The sequence below is a fragment of the Chlamydotis macqueenii genome, chromosome 2 (genome assembly GCF_036417535.1).
Source record: "Chlamydotis macqueenii isolate bChlMac1 chromosome 2, bChlMac1.mat, whole genome shotgun sequence".
NCBI lineage: Eukaryota > Metazoa > Chordata > Aves > Otidiformes > Otididae > Chlamydotis > Chlamydotis macqueenii.
Window position 1 is genome coordinate 89,799,043 of NC_141557.1, and position 12,639 is coordinate 89,811,681.

Here is a 12,639-nt window from a genome sequence, read left to right on the forward strand (position 1 = left end):
ATGCATAAATGAAGTAAATGAGCTTCTAAATTAAAACATCAGATAGACTTACTGGAATAAAGCCCCAAAGAGAGACAGATACTAAAAGTCTACTGGAAAGTTTCATAATTATCATGCAGCATTTACATGCATTTACAGACCAGTACATCCAAAAGAAGGGATTGCTACATGAATTTAGAGTTAAATACAGAGAAATAGATACAATCTCAATTTTAATGGGTTTATCTATTAATAATCTTATCTATTTGTATTAACACACAGAGACAGACTCAGCTACTCTTTGACCTTACCAAAATACAGCCTCATGCCAATTGTGCAAGAAGTCCCTAGCCTCTTGATGTGGCATCATCCAACAGTACAGTGTGCACTCCAGCACCTAATATCCAAACTCTAATACAAAACCTAGGAAAGGAGTATGACTTAACAGGCTTTCTGAGCAGCTCTACTACTCCTCTGTCATCTCAAGAACTCTGGAAATTAGGATTAACTTTATTCTTAAACCATGTAAGGACATCTCACACATTCTTGACTACCTGCTGACTTCTTAAAAAAAAGGTTTATAAAATAAGTATAATTTTATGCTTATTTTATGTAGGCATAACATTCCTGTTTTATGCTTACACAACTTGGGCACCACAACTGCTATGCTCCACAACTTTCTGGAGAAAGAGCATCTTTAATAAAGATTCCATACCCCTGTCTCATCACAAAAGTGCTGCTGAGAGATATCACATATTGCCGGACAGTTCTAACAAGTCTACCACCCAAACTGGCAACGGTCATAGCTAACACTCATCATATCCTCAGTTAACAAACAAAGACAAGGGAAAATGGCATGCACCATTCATATTTCAGGCCACCTTCTTACACAAAAAGAAAACCAAATCAGAACAAACTAAAAAAATGTACAAACTCCGTAATTAAATTCCTTTTAATCAACATTTTTAAAAACTTCAAAAGCCAGTCAAGTGTTCTCCCTCCTCCTTTGGAACAAATCTTCCTTTCATATCCTCAGGGAACTTAAAAAAAGTTGAAGTTTTTATAGAAGAAATGACCTAGAACATGCAGTATTTTGTAGCAGTAAAAGACACATTTTGAAAAACAGCTTTTTCCTACAGCAGAAACTGATTCATTGCATCCTTCCTCAAACATGAAAAAAAGTATCTGTTATTCTCAAAGGAGACTTCTGGATGCTCCACAAAAAAAAAAAAAAAAATAGAAACAAAGCAAAACAAAAATACATTCACAGAACACTTAAGGGAGAAAGGAAATGTGTCATAAGAAAAAGGTTGAGAAGACCTCACCCAGAAGACCTGTGAGTCAAAAGAAACCTCCCTTCCTCTCTGACAGATGATAAAAAAACCATGCACTCATATCTTGTTGACTTCTAGTAGACATTTCTGGCTTAGGTGTAACCTATGAAAGGGAGATAACCAATCTGAGTCCATCCACTCTTTTGCTGAATTTTGTGCTCCTTATTAAAACATAATACAATTGTCAGATGGTCTCTCTCGTGAACTGCTCATTACCTTTCACCTTACACAGAAGCACAGAAAAAAAAATAAGATAAAAAGGAAGAAAATACCCACAGCACAAGGCTGTTCTGCTGCAGTACAAAACCCAAACAATACCTCCCCAAAGTATGACTACAATAATTTGTACAAAAGTAGGATCAACCAACCAGGTAAATCTAAAGCAACGTGAAACTCTTCCTCTCAGGACACAGGACTGATCAGAGTGGAGTTTTTACAATAACGAATTACAGCAGATGCAGAAAGAAAGAGGCAGAAGACAGTAAGCTGGCAGGTGTACAGTGCTTATAGAGCTGCTCACAGCAGATGTTATTAAAGCAGGTTTTAGACACCTGCCTACAATAAATCTCAGTTATGTAAGTAACCATGGTAGATGTTCTCATCTATTTGTGATTCTTCTGTCCCTCAGCTTCCCTACAACTGCAGTGCCCGCCTGTCCTATAAAATGATGCTTCTGATAGCCCAAGAAAATTTGTGTGGAAAAATGCAGTCATCCACACAAATACAGGTTCTTTCTAAGCACTCAGCTGTTTCTCAGAAGGAAAGTCAACTGCAAGAATATATCACTTGAAATATCAGATTTATCTGAAATACCCCAGGGACAAAATAGATTCAAGAAGCTTTAACTCACAGGGCACACAGAGCTCCTCTGATGGCATCTCTACCGACACAGCTGTGCATACCAGTAGCGTACCTTACTCTACATTGTTCTGCAGATTCTGTATCCATTGCTTTAGGGCTTAATGTGCAGCCACAGGGGAATATGTCATTTTGAAAACCTGAGGAGAACAGCAGTAACAGTATGATTTCATACCCGTCAAATTATCCTTGCAGTCAGCTAACCACAAATCCGTGGCACTAGATTACGAACACGTAAGATGGAAGAGTGCTATCCACTTTATGGAAACATGAAAGAAAGGTATCTGTGCAAAAACCCCTGCTATGCTGGGGGAACGTCAGTGGAAGAAATGCTTGCTTTGCTCAGATTTTTGTATTAACAATTTCAGTTTAAACTCCTTTTGCAACAGAAGGTGGCACACTGAAGAATAATATGATATTAAAATCACAGTGGCCAGATACTGAGTTGCTGAGCAACCAGACGTAGCTCCTGACATCTTAAAAGTTCAGAAAACGTCAAGCTACAAACTCAGCTTCCTAATTATGGACAGCTGAGCTAACCATTTCTAAAAATCTTGTCCACCGTTTTAAAATACATTTCACTTCTAAGCAAGATAATGAGTCACATTTCCAAGTGGCTTCCAAGTCCATGCCTGTAGCATACACACATACATGTGGGAAATTTGAGAACTGCAAATTCAGGGACTGGTTCTGGAAATTTGGCTGAGTATATAGTTTAATAACACTTTGAACAAATTTAATATGTTAATTATGATTTCAATATAATTTTATTCATACATTTCCTTCACTCTCTGTCCTTTATTTTTACTACTTGAACATTATTCTGTGGTTCTTGCTGGCAGAATGATTCCAGTTATGGTTTTTCTATACACTCTGCTCATTTACAATGTCATTTAAAGTATCTCAGGGTTGCCTGCAGATGGGCACAACTTCAATGAATGGCTTTCAGCAGGACATTTCACTGGAATATTTCCTCCATTCTGACACACTGTTAATATGCTCAATTAACCAGAGGGGATCTAAACTTCCAGTCACTGGTGTATTCTATTTATATTAGTTTATATATAAAAGGACAGTGAATAGTACCATAACACAAATTCTGCTGTGAGAAAGGCATTCCTACCAAAGGCATGAAAACGCTACTAAATGGCTAGGATGCCTAACACAGTGTCCTGCCAGCTCCGCGGCACTCCTATCAATGATTGCTAGCAGAATCATTACTCTTTCAAGTGCAACATGCACTGGAACAGGGGAACACACATTGCAGGAGGCTGCTATCTCCAACAGAACAGAAAGACTTGAAAGAAAAAAAAAAAAGAAAGAAGAAGAAGAATGCTATGGGATTGTCAGTATTAGAAACAATCAACTAAGATGGCAACAATAACATTTCCTCTGCATTTCCACATTTTTAATTTCCTTTCATTTAATAACATGTACAGCAAATACTGAAAGCATATTCTCCATATAAACAACAAATTTGGAAAATGTTTAGTGTATCTTATTTTATCCAGGAAAGATATAAAAGTCTCATTTATATTTGTTAATGTTAAAATTATTCTCCTAAAGTTAAACTCCCCATATAAGCATAAAATCGGTCAAAAAAAAAAAAAAAAAACAACAGAGGTTGGGAGAAAGAAACCAGTCAGCAATGATCTGAGTAAGCCTGTGACCCTCTTTCGGTGCAATATTCCTTTTCATTCTTGTGAGAACGCCTCTTCAATGAGTAAGTAATTCTCGGTCAGAAAACACCAGCCTTGATAAAATACTGGGGGCCAGTAGCCTGCTCTAAAGGTATGCCCTTGACCAAGAACGAGGAGTCAACAATTGTCCTCAGCAACCCAAGTTTCAGATCTAAATGGAGAGGAGACAAACATAAGAAGAAGGGGAAAACCTACGGTATGTCACATAACATTCATAGAAAAGGCTCTTACAAACAGTCTCTGAGGCCTTCTGTATTTCCCCACACATGCTAAAAAAAAAAAAGTAATTATTCCCACAAAGGGATTTGCCAGTGCACAATACTCTTGACCACCAAAAGACTCAAATTCAAGTTCTACAGTTCTTCCAAGGAATGACCCGAGTAGTCTTATTTTTCTTTTAAAGAGAGGTCACTGAATAAGCCTCTGAGCAGACGTGTTTAATTCTTCACCTGTGTCTTTTCTCTGTGTGCTCCATCTACAATGGCACACTCATATAAGTTTTCTCTTACATATTTTGTCTACATGGTGCGTGATTTTTGGGGTTGGGACTCAGTTTACGCTATGCCTACTGTAAGGTGGCCCCAAATTCTACTAGCACATCATCTAAAGTGCTGTGACTGAGGACAGAAATTGTTTGCAAAGGGAGTTCATTTTGCTCACTGTCTACACTGTTCTGCTCTGCTCTCTGGATGGTGTGGGCTACATGTTGCAACTTAAGAAAGGAGGCAACCTCCTTGTTTCTAAAGCATCCAACCTTCTGGATTTCATACTGGAAATGTTACCATACCCTGGTCTTTTGAAGAATATTTTTTGCAAGGGACTTCTCATGATTCTAAGTAGCATCACTTGGGAGATGTTTAAAAAAAGAGGGGGGAAGTCTCCAGGGAAGAAATCTGTAGACTCCTTTCTTTGACTCTGCATTCCTTTGCAAACTATTTGGTGTGTGTTCAGAACACTCTGAAACATTGCTTAATTGTGCTCTGAACAAAAATAAAAATTTTCTAGAGGAGATTTAAAACAGTTACAGAGGGAAAACTACCTTTAAATAGACATGAAAAACTAATGATGCTGCACTAAAAAGTAATTAAAGTTACTGCAGGGGCCTTGCCCTCAAGGAGGTAAATTACTGTAAGCCCCACAGAAACAAAAGCTGCAATACGGTAAAACTGTATTGCAGTAATCCACCTATCCAGAAAAGCGAGTGGAGAAAATCTAAATCTAAAGTATAAATTAAAACACTCCAGTCTTCATACACATGGAAATTTCTGATTGCAATCACCAGGCAGGGAGATGAAATACATATTCCTAAAGAATCATCTGTGTAAAGAAAATTGAATGTCCTGGAGCTTAACAATGGGTTAAAAATAACAGGCTTATTGGGTTGGAAAGTCAAGCTACAGGTATTCAAAACAGCTACAGTATTTTCTTTTCTACACAACAGTATGGAACCAGATAGTTAAAAAAGAAAAAATCTTCTGAAAATTCAGAATATCACCTTTTTCATTTTCTATTAATGTGCTAGCTTCACTGGAAAGAAACATGTTCCCCTTTTGCAGGATCTTCCTGTTAGTAACAGTTGCACATAAATAAAGTTTTCTAAACAAACATCTTATCTTTTTATGGAAGGAAGTCCATTAATAAGGAATTGACGTCCTTCCCTGAAAAAAAAAGATCAGTGCTAAGTCTTTCCCATAAACTAAAGAATAAACTTACACCCTGAGATTTTTTACTCTATTTTCACAGCAAACTGGATAGTCTGCATGTAGATAAAATAGAGCTGCTTGGGTTTTCCTATAAACAATATCCCTGTTGCTACCTTGCCACATAATACTGAATAATTAATCCCTTCCCATGGTTTTTGATCACTTCATGGAGCCTGTGCTTAATTTCAGCTGTACTCCACACATTCCTTTTTGAACTACAGGGCAGCCTGTGAGCAACTTCCAGCCTAGGAGCTTCAGAAGCACACTGTAGCTATTTAATATTTTGACCTATGCAACCATTTTCAGAAAAATGTCCCTTACCCAACAAATGCAGCCAGACTTGAGCAACTGTGCTCGTAATCTGCTGTGCTCTTCATTGGCTTTGTCAGCTACACAGGACATTTCTATTGCCAAAATTAACTCCATCATGGAAAATCATCTGACGTAACCTTCACCTGTTTCCCTTCTTCAAAACAGCTTTTCCTTCAGACTAAGAGAATTTGAAGTTGACATTGTACTGTATGCTACTTGTGATAAATAAATAGAATAAATACTTTCCTCCTAATGGCTTCACAAAGCCAGCACTTTAATCTATTTGCAACAATGCTGATAATAGAAATGCTAACGAGCTTAAAGAGAGTTTAGATTTTCAGTGTTTTTGTGCAATGCAATTGAAAATCTCAATGCCACACTGCATGGAGATAAGCCTAAGAGAATGGCAGAATAATATAGTCTGTGACTACCACACCAGTATAAACTTAAGAGTTACAAAGCCATAGTATTTTTGTTTAAAAAGATCTATTTATCTTAAACTTATTAAATGTTTAACTGTAGAGGACACAAGAAAGCTCATAAAAATATTTACTGCAGGAATTTCAAAAGGAAATCTTAAAAAAGAAAGTGCACCAAATATTGCAAGAAAACAGTGTTGTTTCTTTTCAGCTGTGCCAATAAATGAGCGCTATTTCAAAGGCTCCTATTCCAATTCTGAAAGATGAAACACTGCTATGTTCCAGCAATCATACTTTCAGACATTCTAAGTATGGAAAAATAAGATTCCACAATCCTTTTCCAAGAGCATGCATCAACTTTGCTTACACAGTGCTTCACTGGAGAAGGCACTTAACTTACGTTTTAACGTAGTTAAATAAAAGAGTGATAGGGAGAGAGACTGAGCACTAGACTCCTCCTCCTCCACTACACTGGACTCAAAGATTCCTTCCTGATTCCACTTTGCACTAATATAGTTCACTTTCCAAAGATCAGTCTGCTGTAGAGGTGACAAGCCCTAAGCAGATAGTCAGTCCACATTACACAGACTCAAAGGTATTGGTTCCTTGTGTTCTTATTTGGCATCCATATATAGCATTACACACTGACTTTTACAATTTACATTTAGTGTGTAATACTTTTTGTTGATGGTGGAACCAGAAGTCTTAATATCCCTGCACATGTTTAGTAACATACATACCTGAATGTCCCTATAAAAAAATGAACAATTTCCTTTTCCCTTAACTCTATTCTTTTCAAAGGGTTAGGTCCTTAGAAAGGTTTCCCCTCATTTCTGTTTGATTCTCGATAACTGTATTGCGGAACAGTGACCTTTTTTTAAAAGCAAAACCAGAGCACCGCTTTAAAAGGTCACATGGAACAACTCAGAAAGCAGAGCAGATCTTCTGGTATCCCACGGCAGCGCTGGAAATAGTGATGGAGGTGACAGCCTCACAAGTTTCTGGGCAAAACAGCACACTGAAAATTTTTGTCAGTCATTACAACTGTCACCCACTTTCTAGGAGTGCCCTGGCCAGTAAGGGTATCTAAGTTACCCTACAGAATATACAGTCTTTCTGCCTTACTTTTTCTTCATTCTCATTATTTTAGCATAATGCCTCACAAAAATTCCCTGATTTAGAAAGATTCTTGACATGAAAGAAAGCTTGGAGCAGTCTCAGGACAGCTCAGTAAGTATGTACAGAACTCCAAGATTTTTGATAATTTTATTTTTAGTTTCGGTGAGCTGTAGTTAATGGCTAGGCAAAATACCTGTGAATGGCTTTAGCTATGATGAATAAACTTATGGTAGTTAGTACGTCAAGCAAAGAAGCCCATTCTATGGTGTCACTGTTACCTGTGCTGCTGTCTTTTCTTGTCCACTCATCTCCATGTTCTGCAATGCAGGTGTCACAACCGGTGGAGGAGGTGCTCTGCGCTTTTTCACTTCTGGATTTGCTGTCATTCCTGAGATGTTACCAAGGGACAGGGATGGACCCAGGCTATTGGAACGAGAATTCGCCGAAGGGGAATTTGGTGCTGTGGAAAAACCCTGTAAATGGATGAACATCTTGGATTAACATAACTTTTTAAAAACAATAGGAAAAAAAGAAGAAAAACAAGACACATCTGGTTACCGTTTAAACAATGATATAAATAATCATGTTCAGTTCCTCCGCCAAACTTGCTGAATTGCAAACTGCAACTTTTGGAAACTTCTAAAGTCAACTGGAACAAAGCTTACAGGCAATATTAGTAAGTCAGGAGGCACAGTAAGCACCAACTGCAGTTTAATGGTACTATTGATGGGAACACTACTGCTGCTTGCTATTTAAACTACAAGCTTCAGCAGGACACATAATTACCGTTATCCAAATGCATTTGCAGTTGTATTTAAATTACAAGTAACACACATTTTTGAAAGCCAGTTTTACTCTTAAATAAGAACACTGTATTAAACACGTGCTGTCTAAGTCCCATGCTTGTCTATTCTATAAACAATCTGCCTGATTTACCTGAGTCTCCTCTGCAGATTCATGCAACAGAAAATCTGCTACCATCAAACTATTTCCTTTTTACGTGCACAATCAAGTATGATCATTTGCAATCTACTGAAAACAACCATTCAACCTGGTTCAAATAAGTCCTACTGACAGGCACTGCTCTGGATTTCAACAGGCCCAGATGAAAGGAGAAGCAGAAACCATTTCAATCATTCCCTAGTGGTAAAAATTACTTTAGTTCTCATTGAAAACTTAATAAAATCAATGGAAAAATTTTCACTGACTTCAGATCAAGGCCTTAATATATTTTTATATTAATACACAATTAGAAATATATGCAGTGATATAGCAGTAAATCTACAAAAAGGAAAGACTGGGAAATACGATTGCTTGAAAATGTGTATTTTTAATTTAGTTTTGACCCTTAAATTCAACATAATTAATTTTTTGAATCTGCTAATAAAGAACTTGCAAAAACTTTTCTCTCAAAACCTCTAAGGCACCTTCTGCCATTTTTAATTAAAAGAAGCTTCTACATTAAGCTGAAGATTTTACTTTTTAATTAAGTTATGAGATGGTCACTTCTTAGAAATGGCTTCTATGAAATCACCACTGATATCAATCCACTGTGAGCTGGAGTAGCATACCTGTTCTGGAAGCACAGGCTGATGACCATAGTTGATAACGCCGTTCTTAGCACAACAGAACATGCTACCACACTTGCAAAACTCACCCATCAAGGACATAAAGCTCTCGGGTGGAATTTTCTCCAAGACCACAGAATACACACTGGCAGGAAACTGACCACCACAAACCCCATCACTTTCCAAATAAAAGAGGTAGTCCTTTGAACCTAAGTTCTCCAGTCTGGAGAGTGCTGGAAAATTCTTTTCCTCAACTGTACAGCTACCTCATCACTGTGGTGGATATCTGGTTTTCCATAGGAACGTAACTTGCAGTGAATTTGACTTGTGATATTGCATGATAATTCCTTTCCACAAGTGCCAAGAGCAATCTTAGGTAAAAATATGGGACAAGCTCAAAAAAGCAATTAATTTAATTTCAAGACGGTTGAGGAAGCACTGATGAAGCATAAAGAGCTAAAAAAGACAGCAATGCAAAAAGATCTATGTAATACAGGTTCCTGACTGCCTGGTAAAGTTCAATGTTCTATAGACTCCTGTGAAAGCAACTGAAAATGCTAAATGCAGATAGCAAACTGATTTATGTCTTGTCCTGCATTTACTATGCACGTGATAACTATCACTGACTTAAAACTATCAGCTGGATGCTTTTGTTATCTTTTATATTGCACACTGCACAGTAGACTTCATCTTGGAATAGTATATTCAGCACAAACAGGGCATGTTGCTGGTCTTCTCTTGATTGATTAGAGTTTTACTGAAGGATTAAAGCAGTACTTGCTAAATTTTTCATCTCCAATTTCTCTGAACCGAATAGCATCAACAGCTTCTTCAGCCTTCTAGTAAATGGAGAAAAAAGCTCAAAGTGGAAGGTGGAGTTTAACAAGAATAGGTCCAATCTTACAAAGAAATATACTCTTTTCTTGCCACTATATCTTGGGCAGTGGAAAAAATAATGATCTAATCTGTAACCTACAAGTCTGAAGTCATTCTCAGTGCATATGGTACCTGGTTCTATCAAATAAAGTTTGTTTACGCCTAAAGAAATGAGAGGGTTCACAGGATGAAATATAGTCTCTTTTTACATACTTATAAAATGACTGAACAAAATAATTTTAAAATGTATTCTACAGGTATGCTTTTGTGACTGTTTTAATTCTTTGATTTTCCTTGCTGGATAAAAAGGAGGAGAAATTTTGTTAAGAGATTTAAAGTACAAATAATAAAAAATCCCTATGACTTCCCTCCCAGCATTATAAATACAGGGTACGGGTAAGAAGATAAGATGTATCCAGTTTTAAATTAATATCCTATTCATTTCTGTCTCAAGGTCCTGTGGCTGAAGAGTCAGAATCCTTTTCCAGGCAACAGATGACTGTGAAGGAATATAGTGATGAACAACTAAACACCTGAAAGTTGGGGTTTGTTTTTTGAAAACTTGGATTTACTAACAGAAGACACAGGAAATAAATGTAATACTTACATGACACTATAAACAGTTTGTAACAAAAAGACTTTAATGAAAGAAAAAAAAACCCTTGGAAATTCATCTATGTTTTCTTTTCCAAATTCAACCTTTTTATCAAGCCCATTATTTACTGAGCAAGCATTTCAAGAATGCTCATGTTAAGACTCTTTCTCTAAAATAAAAACTCACTACAGCTTCCAGGGGAATGGAATGAGGACAACTTCAAAGTAGTTTTGAATGCCTCATCATTCAGCAATGAGAGCCTTGTCTAACTGGAGGCAGACCTTCAAGCTCTCCCATGTGTGCAGTCCTTTTCATTAGCTTTAAGAGAAAAAAAAAAAGTTGGACACAAACAACTGACACAAGTGTGTTTGGCATGAGTCATCTTTTTTTGTAAACCTAATCTAGAAAGATGCCTTATCCAGCTTTTATATTTTATGTTGTGTTAGAAGCAGCGCAGCTTCTTTCCAAATCACTGGATGTCAGAGGTTTGGTTTTCAGGCAGGTTAGCAAGGCAACTATTAAGAGCATACAACATTAATTAAGCAAACTTGCAGGGACCTGATATGTACATGTCATTTACTCAAACCAACTCCTATATCTTGTTGTTTTAATTTGTTATTAATGGATTGATTTCAGTGGAATTACTCAAATCACAGCAGTGTGTAGTTGTCTAAAAATCAATCCTTATCCTCTGTTTCATTTGACAAAGAGGTTAGCATGAATGTTCTGCTCAGAACCAAAATCAGTTCCTACAATCCATGTGTTTTGTAACTGTATTGCAAAAAAAAAAAAAAAAAAAAAGAAAGAAGAAAAAAAGGGGGAAAAGAAAAAAGAAAAATCATGTCAGAAAAAGAAAATCTATGGCAATGAATTTCATAAAGAGCTTTTTAACATGTCTCCCAACTTGTAAAATCATAGTCTTTAGTAGACCACTAGTGTTAGAGCACTTTGCTAGCAGTTCAAACAACAACTAAAGTAGCAAGAAAAAAGAAATAGTGTCCTTTTTTTTTTTTCCCCCTGAATCAAGCGAAAGCAAACCCAGCATGAACACAGATACATACCAGCGTAGGTCAGTAGTCAAGTTAGACTCTAGTCGAGCAAGGGTTTTCAGCATGTACTGAACCACAACCATGGACTAAAGACCATTTAAATTCCAAGAAGCAGATGTTGGAATGAGGCAAGAAACAGCTGCAGCACCTACATATGATACCATCAGGTTTCATGGATCCATTGTTTCATGTTATACTTGCCAGCTAGTTTTTCCTTCTCATTAAACTTCTGAAATCTAAGGAACTTTCTTTTTTTTTTTCTAATGTACAAGATGCTTTCTTTGGGGATAAGCAGTTTAATTTCAGGATTTTTCTTCTAGTTGAAATTTAGCTTTCAAACACTTTCTGGAAGGGCAAAGAGGGGCTGTTAAATACACAGAAGTATGAAGGCTCAGGGTAACCTGGTGACTTAGCCATATCAGTCCCAGTGTTCTCAGTGTTTCAAAAGACACTGAGAAGCCAACTTTCTACAAGACTACTAAAGCCCACAGCCTGCTGAACTCAGCACAATCTAGATTAAGAGCCTAAAGAAGAGGCCAAACTGTGTTCCACAGTCATCAACCTAGAATGCAATTACAAAACGTCTTTTGCAAACTATTCCCTTTTCAAGGATGAACAAAAGCTCCAGTATCTTATGCATACTTCTGAAAATTTTAATGATAATATTAATAACGTAAGATTAATCTATTAAAATATAACTTTACAGCTGTAAGATTTGCATTTTACAAAAATACATGTGTATGTGGAAGTCACCTTATGTTTGTTTTCAAAAGATATCCCTCATACATAACTCTCTTACCCAAAGTCCTGTTATTAGCATTTCCTTGACTTTCTGATGACACTAAGTGGCATTTAAAGGTCAGCAAGGAAGAGACTGCAGCTTGCCTGTGAGAGTGATCTGACTTCCTGTTCCCTGTCCACACCGGTCAATAAAAATTTTTCAAAATGTCAAGTTCTTTTCTTGTGAGGTTGCTACAGCCAGGCCTTTCTTCCGCAGCTCTTTGCCAAAACTCACATATTTGAGCTCCCAGCCTTGTTATGCAACTTCCTTCTGAATAGTTTTTAAATCAAAGGTAATCAATTGAGCTGTTTTTAAGCACTCAAAGTACCAGATGTATCAGCAAAAA

The 12,639-nt window shown here is 37.0% G+C and overlaps 1 protein-coding gene across 6 annotated transcripts in view; it reads right to left on the reverse strand.

Moving 5' to 3' along the window:
* Positions 1 to 12,639, reverse strand: part of COBL (cordon-bleu WH2 repeat protein) — a 161,474-nt gene that overhangs the window by 67,205 nt on the left and 81,630 nt on the right. For all 6 annotated transcript variants that reach the window (XM_086740424.1, XM_086740429.1, XM_086740426.1 and 3 more), the window contains one exon: positions 7,703 to 7,897. In XM_086740424.1, coding sequence (XP_086596550.1) covers positions 7,703 to 7,897 — 195 coding nt within the window. The remainder of the gene's footprint in view (positions 1 to 7,702; positions 7,898 to 12,639) is intronic.